At 41.2% G+C, this 19,912-nt stretch overlaps 1 protein-coding gene across 2 annotated transcripts in view; it reads left to right on the plus strand.

Annotated features, from left to right (window-relative positions):
- The window catches only part of LOC121875969, a 199,443-nt gene that overhangs the window by 146,262 nt on the left and 33,269 nt on the right, over positions 1-19,912 (plus strand). For both annotated transcript variants that reach the window (XM_042380788.1, XM_042380790.1), the window contains 2 exons: positions 7,116-7,179; positions 14,558-14,729. In XM_042380788.1, coding sequence (XP_042236722.1) covers positions 7,116-7,179; positions 14,558-14,729 — 236 coding nt within the window. The remainder of the gene's footprint in view (positions 1-7,115; positions 7,180-14,557; positions 14,730-19,912) is intronic.

Genomic DNA, 19,912 nt, shown 5'->3' on the forward strand with positions numbered 1-19,912 from the left:
CTATGAGGGCTGTGTGAGGGGAGTATAACGGAACTATGTGGGGAGTATAAGGGAACAATAAGGGCAGTGTGAGGGGAGTAGAAGGGAACTATGAGGGTAGTGTGAGGGGAGTATAAGGGAACTATAAGGGCAGTGTGAGGGGAGTATAAGGGAATTATAAGGGGGTGTGAGGGTATTGAAGAGAGTTTGGGGGTATTGAGGAGAGTATGAGGGTAGTGTGAGGGAGTATGAGGGGAGTATAAGGGCTAATGATCAACCACCTGATAGCAAAAGACAAATATCTTGAGGGAAAGTTGGACCTGCCCTGAAGTGCTTGTGAGAGACGCCATCATTACTAGCCATGACGGTGTAGGAATGGCTGTATAGTTTGACCAAGCACACACACACACACACACACACACACACACACACACACACACACACACACACACACACACACACACACACACACACACACACACACACACACAGGCCAGCGGAAATGATGGAGAGTTGTAGACATGTAACGGGAGGAAGACTGTCTGTGTGCGTGAGGAGGTGACCATGTTGAAGACTGCTACTACTACTACTACTTCGTCTACTACTACTACTACTACTACTACTACTACTACTACTACTACTACTACTTCGTCTACTACTACTACTACTACTACTACTACTACTACTACTACTACTACTATTACCACTACCACTATTACCACTATTCTTTTATTATGGGAAGTAGTTAACGGGAGGAATTTCTGACTTCTCGGGGGGAAAATATTAAATGCTAAAGAAGAAATGTTGTTTATTTATGTGATTATTATTGGAAAGCTTAAAGTGTCTGAGGAAATAATAGTAACACCACTAGAATGAAAACTGTCAGAAAGAATAATAGTCACACCGAAAAGTAAACCCTAGATAAGAGTGTGTGTGTGTGTGTGTGTGTGTGTGTGTGTGTGTGTGTCTCAAAATAAGAAAAATAAAATATGAAAAACTAGCTTTCTTCATCATATCTAATAGCAGCTATTTAATACACAGACTTAGAATATATTTCATAACTCCTTCATCATTGACGCCACAAAAGGACACCACAACAGCCACTAATAACTCACCATCTAGTAGGGTATGGACCAATCAAACACCAGTACACTTAACCTAACCTAACCACATTGAAACACCATCTTCAACATCTTCACTATATTAAACCTTTTTTTTCTTATCCCTCGTGGCTAAACTTAGGTCGACTCGGCAATTTCATAAAAACTTTTAAACTGAACCTGAGATTAAATTCACTATTGGTTGCCTTTCACTCTGTTTCATAGGACTGCTGTTGTTGTTGTTGTTTTTAATTACCATAAATTCCAGTAACCCCAATCTCTTAGGTTAGGTTAAGTTAGGGTACGTTAGGTTAGGTTAAGTTAGGTTCGGTTAAGTTAGGTTAGGTTAGGTTAGGTTAGGTTAGGTTAGGTTAGCTGGTCATTCTTGTGAGAGAGAGACCCACAGATTGTTGAAGTGGTTTTAATGTGTGGGGGCTGGTGGTGCTGGTGGAATGTACGGTGTGTGTGGGGGGTGTGGGGAGAGGGAGGTTGATGTGTTTGTGGGGAGGGAGGGGTGGGGAGGATGGGTAAGTGTATGTGGGGGTAAGGGTTGGAATGTGGGAATGTGTGTGTGTGTGTGTGTGTGTGTGTGTGTGTGTGTGTGTGTGTGTTGCTACCTCCAGGACCACACAGGTAGTCAGTCCTTACCGCCCATAACTTCCTCCTCCTCCTCCTCCTCCTCCTCCTCCTCCTCCTCCTCCTCCTCCTCCTCCTTTGTTTATCTCGTCTTAGTGTTATTATTTACAAGTGATTAAAAGTCGACTTAAATATTTCTCAAAGGAATATATTCGTATTAAAACTTTATCTTCCTCTTATATGATTATTTTTATTATCTTTCTCTTTCTTTATCTCTTTCTCTTTCTATTATCTCTTTTCTCTAACAAATACAAACTCTTGTAAAAAAAAATTCGGGGTCAATTACTCCGAAAATTACCGTGTTTGTACCTCAGGACCAAACAAGTCAAGTAGGACCAAACAAGAGTCAAGTAGGACCAAACAAGAGTCAAGTAGGACCAAACAAGAGTCAAGTAGGACCAAACAAGAGTCAAGTAGGACCAAACAAGAGTCAAGTAGGACCAAACAAAAAGTAGGAGTCAAGTAGGACCAAACAAGAGTCAAGTCCCCAAACAAGAGTCAAGTAGGACCAAACAAAGAGTCAAGTAGAGGACCAAACAAAGAGGTCAGGTAGGACCAAACCACAGAGTCAAGTAGGACCAAACAAGAGTCAAGTAGTCAAGTAGGACCAAACAAGAGTCCAGTCAAGTAGGACCAAACAAGAGTCAAGTAGGACCAAACAAAGTCAAGTAAGGACCAAACAAGAGTCAAGTAGGACCAAACAAAAAGTCAAGTAGGACCAAACAAGAGTCAAGTAGGACCAAACAAGAGTCAAAGTGGGACCAAACAAGAGTCAAGTAGAGGACCAAACAAAGAGTCAAGTAGGACCAAACAAGAGTCAAGAAAGGACCAAACAAGAGTCAAGTAGGACCAAACAAGGAGTCAGACAGGACCAAACCAAAAGAGTCAAGTAGGACCAAACAAGAGAGAGTAGGACCAAACAAGAGTCAGACAGGACCAAACCAAAAGAGTCAAGTAGGACCAAACAAGAGTCCAAGTAGGACCAAACAAAGAGTCAAGTAGGACCAAACAAGGAGTCAGTAGGACCAAACAAGAGTCAAGTAGGACCAAACAAGAGTCAAGTAGGACCAAACAAGAGTCAAGTAGGACCAAACAAGAGTCAAGTAGGACCAAACAAGAGTCAAGTAGGACCAAACAAGAGTCAAGTAGGACCAAACAAGAGTCAAGTAGGACCAAACAAGAGTCAAGTAGGACCAAACAAGAGTCAAGTAGGACCAAACAAGACAAAAGTTTAACCCAAAGTGTCCTCATACAGTTCAATTAATCGTGGTGGAATTTGACACACACAAAAAAATTTACACCTGCGACAGACAACACACAAAAAAAGGCCAAATGATTTTAAATTTGTTTTATTTTTTGTTGATTTGTTAAAGGTCAGAGGTCACGGCTTGTCGTAAAATTGGATAGGTCGGGGGGAAAGAGGGGGTTGGTTGTTAGTAGATGGTAGAGGGGGGGGAGTGGAATTCGTCTGTTATTGGTTGGGAAGGGGGGAGATGGGGGGGGGTGTTAGAGAATGGAATAGAGAGGGGGTCATCTGTTATTGATTGGGAGAGGGGAGAGGGATTCATCTGTTAGAGGAATGGAGAGGGGAGAGGGAGGAGGGGGATTCGATTGTTATTCTATTATAAATTTAACAGATCCAGACAACAACTGTACACAAACACTCCATCTTTTTTGTGTGTTCTTTTTTCTCTATCGTAAAAAAAAGTGACTGTCTCCCACCTCCCGTCCCTTCCCGCCCCGTCCCTGTGTCTTCTGATGGTGCGAGAGAGAGAGAGAGAGAGAGAGAGAGAGAGAGAGAGAGAGAGAGAGAGAGACTACAAAATCCTCACCCTCATGATAACTTTGTAGTCGAGACCACAATCATCTAACTATCCCTCTTTAAACTGTGCTGTAACTGTGTAGTTATCAGGACGCCACCATGTACTGGTGTCTCCGTGACTGTAGCTTGGATTTATAAATAGCTGGGGACGCCCTTGAACTGTGGAGAAGAGTACCATCACTATTTACTTATGATGTATTACTGTGCTTCTATAACTAAGATCTTGAAGTACTTATTCTAGATGGCGTTGTGGTCTCCTTACAATAATTGGTCATTTTTAACTCACATTTACTTAATCTTCACTACAACCACATGATTATTTTCACATTAAACACACTGACAAGATGTTTACTGAACAAGTTATCATAAACACCAATTGTTCTCCTTTGAAGATGATTTGACGAGACTGGTTGAAATTATAACCATTACTGAGTCACCTGGGTAAACCTGTGCCTCTGATTTACATGAGTCTGTGTTACTTGCTTCTGATTGTTGGATAAATATTGAGCTCCTATATGGATGTTCTCTTGTATAAACTTATCAGGTTGTGGATCACCAAGACGTTGCATTCCTAGTTGATGTAATTTTCAAGTATACATATCAATCAACTTTCATACAGATGTAATTGTGTATTTGTAATGTATAAATAGTATATACTAATCTGATTACAAGGTCATAGTAGAGTTGTTAAGTGTGGAGAAATGACCGAGATGACCGTGTATAATACTGTATTTAATTACGGGTTGCGTTGACCGCGTAATGGCATTAACTCCAGCTCACGTAACGGGGCTGTTTAAAACGCCTCACGTGTGTCTAATACTTTACAATTATCTGATACGAATCTCACTCATTCATTATCTATTGATTACGTCTCGTGTTGTGGTAATGAGTCTGCCTCCAGCGTCAATTGAACCGGGAGATATTTTGTCCGGCCAGAGACAATTATTCTGCCCCATTACCCAGCCGCGGAGACGACGCCTGGGAGTTAATGGTGCTAGCCTGGGAGACGACGCCTGGGAGTTAATGGTGCTAGCCTGGGAGACGACGCCTGGGAGTTAATGGTGCTAGCCTGGGAGACGACGCCTGGGAGTTAATGGTGCTGACGTGGGAGACGACGCCTGGGAGATAATGGTGCTGACCTGGGAGTTAATGGTGCTAGCCTGGGAGACGACGCCTGGGAGTTAATGGTGCTAGCCTGGGAGACGCTAAATAGGAGATAAGAGTGCTGTACAGGTAGAATAAAGGTAAACTGTACAGGTAAACTATAGGTAAACTGTGCAAGTAAACTATAGGTAAATTGTACAGGTAGACTATAGGTAAAATTTGCAGGTTGAATTATGGATAAACTTCATATGTATACTATAGGTAACTGATTGTACAGGTAAGACTTTACAGGTGAGCTACAGGTATCTCGTATGAAGACAATGGCTCCTTACCTGGCAGGAATACCAGGGATCTTGCGGTTTAAACCCTCCCAGAACTCACTTTTTGTTACCATTGTAATATACTTATGGTGTTAAGTGCAGTATATCAAACATACCCAAGTGTATACGCTCATATGTTTGATATATTTTATTTTCTAGAAGCATACATTTGTTGTCGATATAAACTGTAGTATAGTCAATAATATTCAGGTGTAAGAGGAGTATACAGTTATATTTTAGATATACTGAGGGAATATTGTCGTGCATTAAGAGGTATGTTAGTGTATATTGTAAGTATTGATAATGATACAGTTTATTTAGCCAGAAGAACACAGATACAGAGTGGATAAAAAACCTATTATTAACATGGCTGAGCCAGTTGAGAGTCTGAGCTGTCTTGTAGGCACCTGATATATACTGTACATTTATCTCAAGGAAGTATTATGTAACATTTAGTATCATCTGGAATAGTACAATAGCATGGTGGTAATAAGAACATCTCATAATGTTACCACGGTTATCACTTCGATATATATATAATTTGTTTTACATTATATTATAAGTATATACATACTTTACAGTGGAGTTGATATTCATAACTATGGTAAGGGAGGGAAGCAGTACAACACGGGTTGTATTAAGGTGGAACAAGAGGACAGAGCTGTCAGGATTATGTCTAGTTGGCAAATATATTTATTACAATGGTAATTTCTATCTGTCTACATGATAATTTCCGATAATACGGTTTTGGTGGTACAATAAAAGCAGGAATATAAAGTAGGTATATGAAGAGTATACTGCTGTGTGGTGTACCAGGAGTAATTTAGGGAGTTTACGTGTCTACCAAATATACTCAACTATAATTGACATGCAGTAGCAGTACCGAGGAGTATTTGCCGGTATATTATGTCAGAAAACGAGGTCTTTACTGGGGTACACTTAACTAATTGAGTCTTGAGGCTTGTAGTGGCGGCGTGGGTGGGTGGGCGGCGTGGGTGGGCGTAAGCAGCGGGGTATGGGCGGCTCCCTGGTGTTATACTTGTCCCTCTACTTAACTCCCTCCTTCCCACCCACCTTTCCTCCCTCCCCTCCCTCCCTCCACCCCAGGTTAGCTAATAGCTAGGTAATGAGTGTTGGCTACCCCTCCCCCCCCCCTCCTCCCCCCTCTCGCCCTTATGGCTTTTGTAAACACTGGCCACTCCTCCCTCTCTCTTTTAGCTTCTCATTGGCCACACCACAATCTCTCTGTCTCCTCTCTTTTTGGCTGTCTTTCGCTTGGCCACTTGTCTCCTCTCCCTGGCCATACTTCTATATCTCCTTTTTGTGGCCATCTTTTGCTTATCCGTCTCTCTCCTTTCTCCTTGGCCTAGTTTCATCACCATGGCCACTTCTTTACCCAGTGACCACACCTCAATCCCCTTGGCCACTTCTCATCACATGGCACTTCTATACTTAGTGGTCACTCTCAATCCCCTTAGCTACCCTTCGTCCCTTTGGCCATCCTACATCCCCCTTGGCCATCCCTCAATTCCCTATGGCCAGACTCACCCAGCATCACCCGAGTCCATTCTACCCTCCCTCCCCCTGAATACCCCAGACCGACCCGCATTTATGGACCTGAGAGGGAGGTAGGGAATGCAGCGAGGGAGGGAAGGAGTGAGAAAGGGAAGGAAAAGAGGGAGTGAGGAGAGAGGGAGGTGAGGGATGCAAGGAGGGAGGAAAGGAATCAGGAGTGAGGGAGGGATGCAGGGAAGGAAGGCACCTCCACCTACCTGGCTGACTCACCATCTCCTCCCTCACGCGCCAGGAAAATGACTCATTTTCGTAAATAAAAGTGACGGTGTAGTTTAGTGACAGGTAAAACACAGGTGAGCTTTATTATTTAATTATTCCCCGCTTAACGAAGTTGTTGAGGCAGGAACTACTGAAGAGAATAACACGGGTGTTTTTATCTCGTGTTATTCCATCCATTAATAAATACAATGATTCTGTGTATTATTCTGTGTTAATACAATGTTCAATGTCTTTATTTAGTAATACGATGTCTTGTTTGCCTAACTATTAATACAATGTTTTATGTATATATTAGTGTATGAATACAAATTGTGTAAGTGTATATAGATGTATTAATACAATGTCTCTTTCTGTGGACAGGTTGGAGGCCACGTTACCAGCGCCCAACACCAACACCCTCAACAACCATGAGGCCAAGAGAGGGGTGAGTATAGTGGCTGGCTCCCTCAGTAAGGTGTACAAGCCTAATGGAATAACCCAGGATGACCGGACAATTCGACAACTTCACTGGCTTAACCATTACCCCAGAACACGTTCCATTTATCGATTAATATCTTTATTCCCAATTACTGCTGGTTAGACAGAGACAAATGACGTAAAGAAACTTGCATATAATTTCACTGTGTCTGTCTGTCTGTCTCTCTGTCTGTCTGTCTGTCTGTCTCTCTGTCTGTCTTTCTAGTGGTCACCGGGTACCAGTACTAATGGTCCATATTTGTAATGGACCCTAGTTCTGATAGTCCCTTATACTAATAGGTCCCACTTGTAATCGGTCCCAATTTTAATAAGCATCAGTTATAATGGGTCATAATATTAATAAGTCCCAGGGACCTTAATAGACCCGTTATAATAGACCAAATTAACCTAACCAACTGACTAGAGCGGACCTAATTCTAATGGGTCCCAATTACGTAGGACCACAATCCAATGGTCTGGTGACGGTAAATTGGGATGTGAGGTAATAGGATTATGGCCTTTTTGACCAACCAATTACCCAGGCCAAGAAGGGAGGGAGGGAGGGAGGGATACACCTGTTGTCATCCCATGGCCGACTCCCTCCCTCCCTCCCTCCCCTAGCCTTCATCCCTCCCTCCATTCCTACCTTCCCTCCCTTCTTACCTTCCTTTCCTAGCCTTCATCTCTCCCTCCCTCCCACCAGGTAACAACAGGTAAGTGACATACACAATCCTTCATCAGCATCGTTGTTGACTTCACCTGAATAATTGTGTCCTGTTGAGTGTGTCGCTTTGTTCGCTCGCCTCCCACAACACTCTGCTCTTGTAGATCAAATGGGCCCCACTTCCACGAGGCCAGAACCGAATGTAACTATTAGAATCGGGAGGCCCATTAAACCAGAGAACCATTTAAGACTGGAACTCATTAGAACTTGACTCCAATGTTAATGGTTGAGTCAGGTCGTATCCGGAATGACAATACAGTATTAACCTCATCTCTGAAATCACCGACATGGTTAAAAGGTCAATGTATAGATTTATCACACAATTATTTTTCAACTTCTCTCGTATTTATTCATTATTTATTTCCTATTTATATTTATCGAGTTACCTATTTACCTATTCGTATGTATTCATTATCTTATTTTTTTTTCTGTATGATTCGTAGTAATTGTAATTGTTTCACCTGGTGACGATTGACAGTGTGATTACAGGTAGTGAGCAGGTGAGGGGAGTGAGCCGGGACGTTCTCGTGAGAAGGGGGAGGCGTTCAGTAACTATCCCCAGCGTTTAGTAGTGAACGCGGAGGTCTAGGGCGTTCTCAGGGAAAGGTAGGGGGGGGGGAGGTGGGGTGGGACGGAGTTCAGTAACCTTTCCCAGCTTACAATAATGAACGCCGGGTTGCAAGATACGGTGACACAGATGCGAGATAATAAGTGTTGTTGTAATGCGGATGCTTCACGCTTGACGATTGCAACGCCAACGCTACCTGCATGGAGTAATCTGAAATACTATGTAGAAGGATTAAGCTGAGATGTCTTGTGCTAGGATTAACCTGAGTTGTGTTATGCTAGGATGATAGGAGCCTGCATGACACCTTGGCGATTCTGCATGACACCTTGGCGAGCCTGCATGACGCCTCGCGAGCTTGTAGTTGTTATCGTGTGTTGGAGGAGCGTGACTCACAAAAAATCATCTAGGTTTACGTCTTTCATCCCTTTCAAGATTTATTTTTCTTCATTTTTTTATGTGTGGGATCTACCCTATTGTGTTTGGTCTGGGTAATTGTTAGTCCTAAGGCCCTCAGTCTAATGGGGGTAATCGGGGTGACTTATTTCTGGAATATAATCTTAGTCGCTCTGTTTCACCTTTTTCTCGGGATGTTAAAGCCTTTCTGGAGGTGAGGTTTCCATGCCGGATGAGAGCGCACGAGAGCTTTAGTTATTTGTTTAGTTATTTTATGGTATTTCGAGACACGTGTTAAATAATTTCCTACATCCAAGTTGGCTTTTTTCACTGGTGTTCTCGCTTGTTACACCGCACCTCAGTGATCGGTCTGTCACGGCACTTATCAACAGTATCCAGGGAAGTGTCATTAAGACCATAGTTGTGTGATTAGGGTTGGTGTAGCTTACGTGTAGAGTCTTATATTTTGTAGTCGTAAAAAAAAGCATTTTAACAGCTCGTGCAGATCATTGGTTGTTAAAATTAAATATCTCCGCTATATACATTAAAGAAACGTTGATTTTTACCTACATGTGTATAGTATAAAATGTATACATATAAACGACTACATCTTTAGAGTAATGTATATATAAAAATGCTAACAGGTGTGTGGTCGTAATAATGCTAACAGGTGTGTGGTCGTAATAATGCTAACAGGTGTGTGGTCGTAATAATGCAAACAGGTGTGCACAAAGTAAACACGGTAGTTAACAAGTGTGGGTCTACCTCTCTTCAGACACGAGATATTCAAGACACAAACATGTTCCACTCGTGTAGGTTGGACTTAGGGAAAACATGCCAAGTATAGACACTCTAAAAGCGAGAGTCCATAAATGCATTGTGTCCATGAAGTCCAAGAGTCCGGCCATATGTTGAGTAAGATCACCCAAGCGATACAACAATAAAGATTTAGTGATTAATATGAACTAAAGATGTTATACCTGTGTTATATTCACGACGCACCTGTGTAATCTGACTACAAAGAGACACACACCGACACCTGTGTGTTCAGTAAAGTGTTCACCTGAAGGTTTAGACACACTTACCTTATTTCACCTGATAATCAACCACACTAATGTTATCTTAACCTAACTTAACCCTTTCTTCTTTCTAATCCTTACTCCTCCTTCCTTCTTCTTTCTTCTTCTTCCTCCTGTCTTCTTTCTCCCCCTTCCTCCTTCCTTTCTTCTTCCTTCTTACTCCTTTCTTATTTCTACTCCTTCCTCCTTTCCTCTTCGTCCTCTTCCTCCTCCTCCTCCTCCTTCTCATTTCTTCCTTTAATCTTCTTCTTCCTTTATTCTTCCTCCTTCCTCCTCTGGCCATTAAATCCTTCCAATTGAATATCAAAGTCATTTAGGCTCCAGTTTTAATTAAGGCCGCCAGGGGGAGTGTCATTAGAGTGTTGACGGTACACGCTATTCCCTCCCTCACCTCCCCCACCTCACCCTCTTCCCTCTCTCCCGCTCTTCATTCACCTTACACTCTTCCTTCCCCCTCTCCCTCTCTATTCCTTCATCTCACACTCTTCCCTCCCTCCCTCTCTCCCTCCTTCATCCCACCCTCTTCCCTCCCTCCCTCCTTCATCCCACCCTCTTCCCTCCCTCCCTCCTTCACCTTAAACGCCTCCTTAAGACTCCCTGAAAATCCTTCAATAATCCATATCTCAAAGGGTCAAATCTTAAATTTTGTTAAACTTACCCCAAGTATTATTTTAATGAGTCTTACTAATAATGCCTCAAGAAATCCTCCCTGACATCAGTATCTCAAATGTTCCTATGATAAGATTTTATTAATGTTCTCAAAACGGAACTTAAACATTTAATTATGACTTGTTAATATAATAACTCCCTCAAGAATCTCTCCCTGCATGTAGACTCTCTCTCTCTCTCTCTCTCTCTCTCTCTCTCTCTCTCATAAATGTCCTTAAGTTAAATTATAGTCAAACGTAATCAAATGAATGTTAAACGATTCCTTAAAAAGTCAATAATAATAATAATAATAATAATAATAATAATAATAATAATAATAATAATAATAATAATAATAATAATAATAATAATCCTCTTAAGCGTCTTGTCCTGGTTTCCGATTCTCATAGTTTCATAAAGTCAAAACAATTAAGTGAGAATAAAGTAAGTCTCCCTTACGCTAGTCTTCTGCACTGCGTCATAAACCAACACACTAGGCTTTGTTATTCACAGCCAGAATCCAAATTTGTTAGTTAAATTTGTCGCAAGTTAACCAAGCGGAACCCGACCAAGGCTACGCTAGTAATGCATTCAATTCCAGTATTAATTCCGCTCCATGTAATAGTTCAGGGTGGATTCTCAATGATTCTTAATGTTCTTTTTCTCTTACAAGATTCAAATTCGTACATTTTTATAAGAATTCGAACCCCAGATATCTTTTGAAGGGTTCGAATCCTTCTAGCTTGCCAAGTATTCGAGTCCGGGTACCTTAACGAGAGTATTATTCAGATTCTTAAACACTATTTTACACTCTCGAGACACCTGGCCAAGAATCCAACCCTAACCTAACCTAATCCCCCGCTAGGATATAAAATACGATACATGGTGGATATGAGGGTCAAGTTATATGGCGTATACAGTATTCTGATCTTCGTGTGTAGGATGTGGGTGACTGAGGCGTGTTGACTTCACCCTAGATGATAAACAAGCACATCTTGTTCTGATAGGAAAGTGGGTTCATTTGTTAGGCAGATTAAGGGTGTGAAAAAATAAACAAATGTTATACCTTCTACGTCAGTCACGGAATAAGTTAATGGGAAGACTTCTTTAGTTCTGACATGTAAACAGACACGAGACATGTAACTCTCTTCTTCACGTCACTCAAAGAATAGACTAATAGAAAGCTGTGGAGAAAATAATTAACTTTTAAGCGTATAAACCTTTTTTCCGCATCAGTCAACCAAGAAATTTGCATCAAAGAAAACGTTTCCGTCCAGTAAACACAGTCAGAGAAAACGACGATAAGCATCTGAATGGGGTGACTGTAATAGATATAGTGAACCACAGCCTGGCAGCGTCACTTTCCCTCACGAGCGAACCTCTTAAATCTCCTCGACAATGGTGCCTCCCGTTGGTGTGACACAAGTTGAGTAACACTGAGGCAACAAAAGAAGACATGAGTATAACCGCCCGGGAACAATTTGAGTAAATAATATTGCTTATCGAGTCCTCATGCTTCATCATCAATGGTAAAAGGTGAGTGTTTGAGTCTCACGTTACGACACACACTGCGCCATGTTTCCCAACAGGTAAACAGAAAAACTCAATTAGCAACGAGTTAAACATCTCACATGAGGTCTTAAAATAATGAAAGGGACCAGTCACTTGACTTGTGGGAATACCTGAAGGGGGAATCTGGTGAAATGGGTCTCAGTCTTAACAGGCACTAAACTAACCATACCAGTAAAATTGAGGCCAACTCCATATGGGCCCCAGACCTAAAGACCATTTATTCTAATGCGTCCCAACCCCAGTGGTTAGGTTAGGTCAGGGACCCATTTGTATTGCAACTCGGGGAGGGGGGGGGGGTCTTCCTGGCACCCACACCTTAATACCTTACCTGAATGAGTCGCTGTTCGTCGTGAGGTGATATCTGTGTGCCCCCTTACACCACCTCCACCTCCTCCTTACCTCCCTCCCCTTACCTCTCTCCCCTTACCTCCCCCCCTTACCTCACCCCCTGGTCTCTATTCTGTTTACATGTGTTGACTTAGTGTAGTGTTAACGGTCAACGGAAATAAAATCACAGGAAAAAAAGTTACATGACTTGTACACATTGACAACACAATATATATATGATGGCATTGCACGTAGGTTAGGTTAGGTTAGGTTAGGTTTTTTCCGTGCCTTTTTTGCTGTGACTTTTTTTCTTGTGACTTTTTTTCCTGGATTCATGTTAACACACCACCATCATGCCATCATCATCATCATCATCATCATCATCATATCTTCATCATTATCATCATCACACTGTTGGATGAAGGTCTTGCCGAATTTACATAATCTGTCTTTGCTCTTCCCTACCCAGCCAGTGCCTCAAGTCTTCGTAATAATAATAATAATAATAATAATAATAATAATAACTGGGTACAGACGCCATTTTAACAACGTTCCCAACTTGGCGTATTCTTCAACATGTAAATTGGCAACATTGTAAAATTCTGAAATTCTTTCAGATATGCTCAAAAGTTTTAAAAATTTTATTCTTTTCAAAGTTTTCTTATTATCCGCGAGGAACAACTTGTACATACAACTTGTGGCCGTCAGATATATTAGAATTTTACAACACTGCGATTTTTTGGAAGAAATTTTAATAAACCAAATTTTAGTCTAACAAAAAATTCATGCTTTTTTTATTTTTCATCTCTTTTATTTTTATTTTTATTTTTACGTATTTAAAATAGAAAAAAAATCAGATAAAACATACTGAGGTAACCGTCTTAGCACACACACACACACAGAGCCAGCTGCTAGCAGGTCTTAGTGAGATAAGCCGGTCGGGGTTGTGGTTGTGGTTGCGACAGGTGATAATAACAGGTGTGAAGACTCCTCACGGCGCAGATGGAGTGTGCAAGAGGTGAGGGCCAGGGTGAAGTGCTGCCTGGTGAGGGGGAGGGGGTGGGAGGAAGAGAGGAGAGTGGTAAGAGGGATGATCGATTGAGTGTGTTTGAGACAAGTGTGTTTCTGGGACGATTAGATGCGCCCTTCATCTATTGTGTTGTATCAGTAAGCTCTCTCTCTCTCTCTCTCTCTCTCTCTCTCTCTCTCTCATAGTAACAGGTGGGGGGAGTAGTTTGGAGAAAGCTTATAGAGGTCAAGAGTGGGAAGGGGTCAGCAGCTGGTGGGTTAGTCCAGGTCAACAGAGGTCAGGTCATGCTTACTGACCAATCAAGAGAAGGGGAGGAGAAAAAGAGAAAGGAAGGGAGTAAGGATGGAGAGAGGGAGGGATGAATGGAGAGAGAGAGAGAGGGAGGTAAGGATGGAGAGAGAGAGAGAGGTAAGGATGGAGAAAGGTTGAGATAGATGGAGAGAGAGGGAGATAAGGATGGAGAGAGAGGGAGGAAGAAGGGAGGTACAATAGGTATGCAACAGGGACTCGTGTTGTGGTTGTGTTAATGGCCTGTTTTGTGTGCCTTTACCTCTGTTATTGAAGCATTGATTGGCCCTTAAACCAACACAGATCCTTAACCTCATCTAAACTGGTCGTGTGTCAGGCCGAGGAACCTTAGTGTGATGTCCGTGTCTCCGTGAGTCAAGAGGTGTAAGACGCGATATACAGAGAACAAATTAAGCCTCGACACACCATCTATGTCTACGGACTAACTCAGGTGGCATATTTGGATTCGTTAACTAAATCACCGTTCCTGTTTCTATTCCCTGATGATGACTCGTTGGGTCTTGTATGTCTCCTCTTACGAACGTCTGTGATAATTTTTTTCCTTATTATGTGATGCTTTACTGATAAGAATCATTAATAACATCTACATCACTCGAAAGACTCAGTTATGTCATTATTGCTGTTATTTTCACTCTGTATCTGTATTTCTGTCTAAATAAACTGTTCCAATATCATCTGTGTCGTCTCCTTCGGCAGGGTGTCCGTCGACGGTCTGGAGGGTCGTGGGTGAAGACTCCTGGTGTGCGGCGGCCCCATGTGTCGGCCGTGACCCTGCAGGGGTGGCTCTACAAGCAGGGTGCTGACGGCCTTCACCTGTGGAAGAAACGCTGGTTCGTCCTCTCCGAGTACTGCCTCTACTACTACAAGGGTGAGTATTGCCTCTGTTACTGCTGCAAGAGTACTGTCTCTACTACTACAAGGATGAGTACTGCCACTATTACTGGCACGGGCTGCTATAGTAAGTACTGCCTCTAGTAAACCCGACTCTTTTAAAGAGAGAGAGAGAGAGAGAGAGAGAGAGAGAGAGTAAACATACATATACAGTATATATCATTTATTGGTGAGTTACAGGTTATGTATATAGAGTTTGTCAGAATAGGTTATTTTGTGTATATTTTTGTTTCAAAATATTCTTGTTATTTATTATCTTTGTACATCGTAACATTGTCTATTTCACTCAGAATTTATTTGACCGTATGCGTGTGTGTTGTAGGTTATATTTTAATGTAGTTTTAAGGCAGATTTTAATGTACTATTGTAATCAGATTTTGAGTGCAGTCGTAAGTCAGATTTTAATACAAATTATATGTGTCAGGTTAAAAAAACTAGACTTAACATAAAACAAAAATAATACTGCGCAGTTGTCCTTATATGATTTTTTTTTGTAAACATCAGGATCCGGTCTTAACGTTTTCTATAACTCAGCATGGAGGTAAGTGTTGCCAGATAGAGCGGGAAGGACAGTGAATGTGCGATACTGTCAACTCCTCCCCGCCAGGTCTGTTCATCGTGTTGGCTATACTGCTACTGCGTCCTCATTGGGTTATTATATCTGGTTATATTGTTGCTTTGTAAGGTTGAAAGTTTTTGTTTCTTTTTCTGTTTGTTGTTCAATTTTTTTTCAATTTCAATTGTTTATTCCTTGATAGAGGAAGCGGGATCCTAGTGCTGTCACTAGGAAGGAAGGATATTCCTTTAACACATAATCAATGTTATTTACATACTATCTGGCCAGTATGGGGAGGATCATCGTGTCTCCGTCAGGGGGTCGTGGTGTGTGTTGTGGTGGAGATGGTCTGGCAATACTGTGGTGTAAGTGAGGGTTTGGTGTTGTTATGGTGGTGGTGTTCTTTTACCTGTTTGCTTGTTTTGTGTTTGTCCTCTTCATCTTCATTATTTTTGTTCATTATTATCTTCTGTACCGTTACTATCTTTGTCATAATTATAGTCATCATTCTTATCATTATAATAATCTCAGGGACATAATTATTTTATTATTATTATTATTATTATTATTTTATTAAAGTTATTCCTCCACTTAATTATAAACTTATCGTTCACAAAGTAGCGAATTTAATCCAATAATTTCGTCGGTTATAATTATACGTGAGAACTCTCTAAATAACTATTCATAGCGTTAAAATTATCTCCTCATTTTTGGTAATGTTCCAATGTTGTTTTTTTAACGGTACTAATTCATTGTATGTATAGATATTAAATGTTTCAATATGAACTGTGGTATTTTATTTTATTTGTTTATTTTCTCAAATTGAATTATAAATACAGTAATCGAGTGGTATTTGATTGTGATATTTTTTAATATTTCCCACTGACGATAACTTTTGCAACCAGTTCCCCGCCGTAACAGTAAGGCGGGTGAAGGGAGTAGGCGTTTCTCTACAACATTCCTGGCTAAATGCGGCCCAGATGGCTGAATTACAGCAAAGGTTGACAGTTAATAAGTAAGTTTAATATGTTGTCCATAAAGGGAATAATTACTAGAGGGATGAGGTAGAAAAACTTCGATATTCCCACAAAGGTTGACTGTAGCGGTGACGCCCTCTTTTGTTCATCTATGGTGTCCCAACATACTAACTGACTCTGGCTTCGGGTTCAGTTACTTTTTTATATTGTACGAATTATACCTTGTGGAATCTTCATTAATATTGTAAAATGTTTTGTAGATTTTTGTATGAGAATGAATAAGTTGTTGGTAATACTAAGGATGTTTTCAAAGTGTGTTTCTTGGCATGCGTAAACGTAAACGTAATTGTATACTTTGTTTTTGTATTTACTATGACTGTGATTAATATAACGGTAATTATTTATAGTTGTGGGACGTGACGAAATGACGCAATTAGCAAAGTCCAGACCAAAAATTAACACTAAGACTTCAAACGAAAAACGACTAAATTTATCACACCGTCTTTCATAACGTCGGACGAGTGTATTTTAGCCCAATTTATTTCCTGTTGTTATGACCTGATTACTGTTATTATTACAATATACTATAATGACGTAATTATTGTCGGGGAAACCATATAATTTAATCCGAGTCAGAATACACTTAATCCTAATATTATATTTAATTTGTCTTGTTGTGAAATAATAATGTCAGCAAAGTTACGATTATTATATATTTGTTTGTCATAATTTCTGTATATTGAAATAATAAAAATATCATCACCGTCTTTATAAAGAATTATTATTATTATGATTATTATTATTATTATTATTATTATTATTATTGTTATTATTATTATTATTATTATTATTGTTATTATTATTATTATTATTATTATTATTATTATTATTATTATTATTATTTTTGTTATTATTATTATTATTATTATTATTATTATTGTTATTATTATTATTATTATTAATGTTGTTAGGTTTGTGTGTATAGTCTGGGTTGTGTATTACGAGTGTCACCTGCCTCGCTACACCCACCTGTGATCATCTTGTGTAGTCTACCATATACACCCACAACACTTTCTCACCTCATAGAAAACGTATTGGGGATTCTCATACGTTTTCTCTTTAAGATTGGAAATAATTTTGAAGGACATGAATGTAAAATTTATGTAGATATTAACTTCCCCCTCTCCTCCCTCCTTCCCTAGCCTTCCGCCCCCCTCCCTTCCGCCCCCTCCCTTTCTCCCCAATCTGTTTCCTCCTTTGTCTCCCCACGATCACTTTCCTCCCCAGATTGTCTTACCTGAGTTACCTCCTCCCAGTGCCCTCCTTTAATCCCTTCTCATCCCTGACTAGCACACTCCCTCCACTCCCTCCACACTCTTCCCACTCCCTCCACACTCTTCCCACTCCCTCCACTCTCTCCCCACTCTCTCCTCGTCTCTGGACCATCCCTCTCCAGAGTTTACACCCATCCCTCTCATCCCCACCACACCTTTGTCCACCCAACGACCCCCATCCCTTTTCCTACCCCATTACTCCTCCCACTTGACTCCTCCTCCCTTGGTGGCTTTCCCGAGCTCCACCTTCTCTCTAAACCCATTAACGCATTCCCCGCCCTCCTCTTACTCCTTCACCTCCTATTCCTCCCTCCCTCCCTCTTCCTCCCCCTTCGTCCTCCCCCACCACACACACTCGGCGGTAAGAGTGTGTTATGGGTGCGATAGTGTTGCCGTACCCGGGTTGTGCGTGTACCTGTTACATTATCCCACGGGCACCTATTGGCTCCTCAAGTCATTTTCTCGTCTCTCTGTCTTGTAGCTTTTCCTTGTTGTCCTCCACCTTGAAGTTCTTTAACTATTGTCCTCGCTTAGGTTATCGTTGAGGTGTTTGGTGGTGAGGAAGGGATAATTATTGTCGTCAGGTCAGAGGAGTAATGTGAGGAAATGGTCCCGAAAAAAATGTGGTGCTCCAGAGTTGGTAACAGTGAGGTCTTGCAAGATTGGTCGGGAATGTTGTTACTGTGGGCGACCCCAGTGTTGCCAGCTAGCTCCCTCCCTCCCTCCCAGCCCCAGGCACACCCCTAACCCTGCCAAGACCTCCCACCCTCCCCGCCCTACACACACACACACTACTACTACTACTACTACTACTACTACTACTACTACTACTACTACTACTTCATTGATACAAGGATTACAAGACTGACAATTACCAAAAATTTAATGACCATCTAGTAGCTAAGATTTATGCTTTCTTCGTTAACAATGTCTGCACCAAAACGGGGAGGAAACGTGGTCAACAAGCTACAGCAGTGTTATGATGGTCGGGGTTACAAACAACTTTGCTGCAGTCCAGGAACACGTGAATGAACTTAGTCAAATGTAAGGGAAAAATATGTCAACAACCTGAATTAGTATATCCACCTCGTAGCAAAGCCTTGTGAGACATAAACAAAGACCCGCTGCAAAACTCGAATGAACTTATATCAAAGTGGGCTCATGTCTCTAGCTATGACATGTTACCAACTAGGACTCGGGGACTCCTTGATGCGAAGTCTGTAGAGAGAAGTAATCTCATTAACTTTATGTTGGGCAAACAGCACGATGAGTGTGATGTTCCATATACTGAGTGGGAGCTTGACGCCGCCCTCGCCAGGGGTAGGTCTACTGCTCCTGGAGAGGACGGAGTCACCTACAATATCGTTAGACTACTAAGGCGTGTGCCGGGCGATCCATTATTGGCATTGTACAATATGAGTCATGCCGAGGGCCGACTACCCTCATCATGGACCAACAGTATCGTTGTACCAATACCGAAGACGGAACAGCCCGATGCTTTTCGACCTATATAGCTGGTGTAAAAAGACAGTAGTGGTGGTTGTCCAACACCAGTGTGTGCCCTGTAGTGTGAGTGGTGGAACTTTTCTCTGATGGTTAAGATAGTTCTGATCGGTAATATATACATTATAATAAGCTCTTACAGTTACCGCATATATTTGTTATGCTTATTAAACCTGCTCATTGAAGCCTTTAGTATATAGATAAATTTACAGGTTAACAAATGTCTACTATAGCGATATGTTAGCATTTACACTATAGCAAAAACCGGTAATTTAGCCATGAAAACAATCAACGTAAGATACACGGGTGTGAGAACTGACTCTAACCCCTTTGGTATTTTCTCTGATACAGGATTACAATTCCGAGTATCCAAGATCTTATAATATTATTTTTTATCTGAACTTCTCCTTGGGTGCGTCTCTCCCACAAGCCGCAGCCACAGTTTACGTAATCTGTTGTGGATGAAACCATCAATTTTAATCAGAGTTGGAAGAGGAGTCTCCCTATATATGTTAAAGGATACAATCAAATGGGCGGATAAATGTGTAAGGGAACGCCAAATATGGGTGGTAAATGCTGTAGTTTCCCCTTATCGGGACGTCGGATGCTTTACCGTTTTCTTTTATTGCCTGCGGTGGACAGTTGACAGTTAGGGATTTACCATCGAGTCAACGAGTGCATTTTATTTTTACGTAGATGATTCTTAAGTTCTGGCGAATAGTAACTCGTTTTCCTCTAAATATTGTGAGTAGTATTATTTTAATTTGTCTTTTTTGAAAAGTGTTTGTAA

This window comes from Homarus americanus, unplaced genomic scaffold (assembly GCF_018991925.1).
Source record: "Homarus americanus isolate GMGI-L3 unplaced genomic scaffold, GMGI_Hamer_2.0 scaffold42818, whole genome shotgun sequence".
In the NCBI taxonomy this organism is placed as follows: domain Eukaryota; kingdom Metazoa; phylum Arthropoda; class Malacostraca; order Decapoda; family Nephropidae; genus Homarus; species Homarus americanus.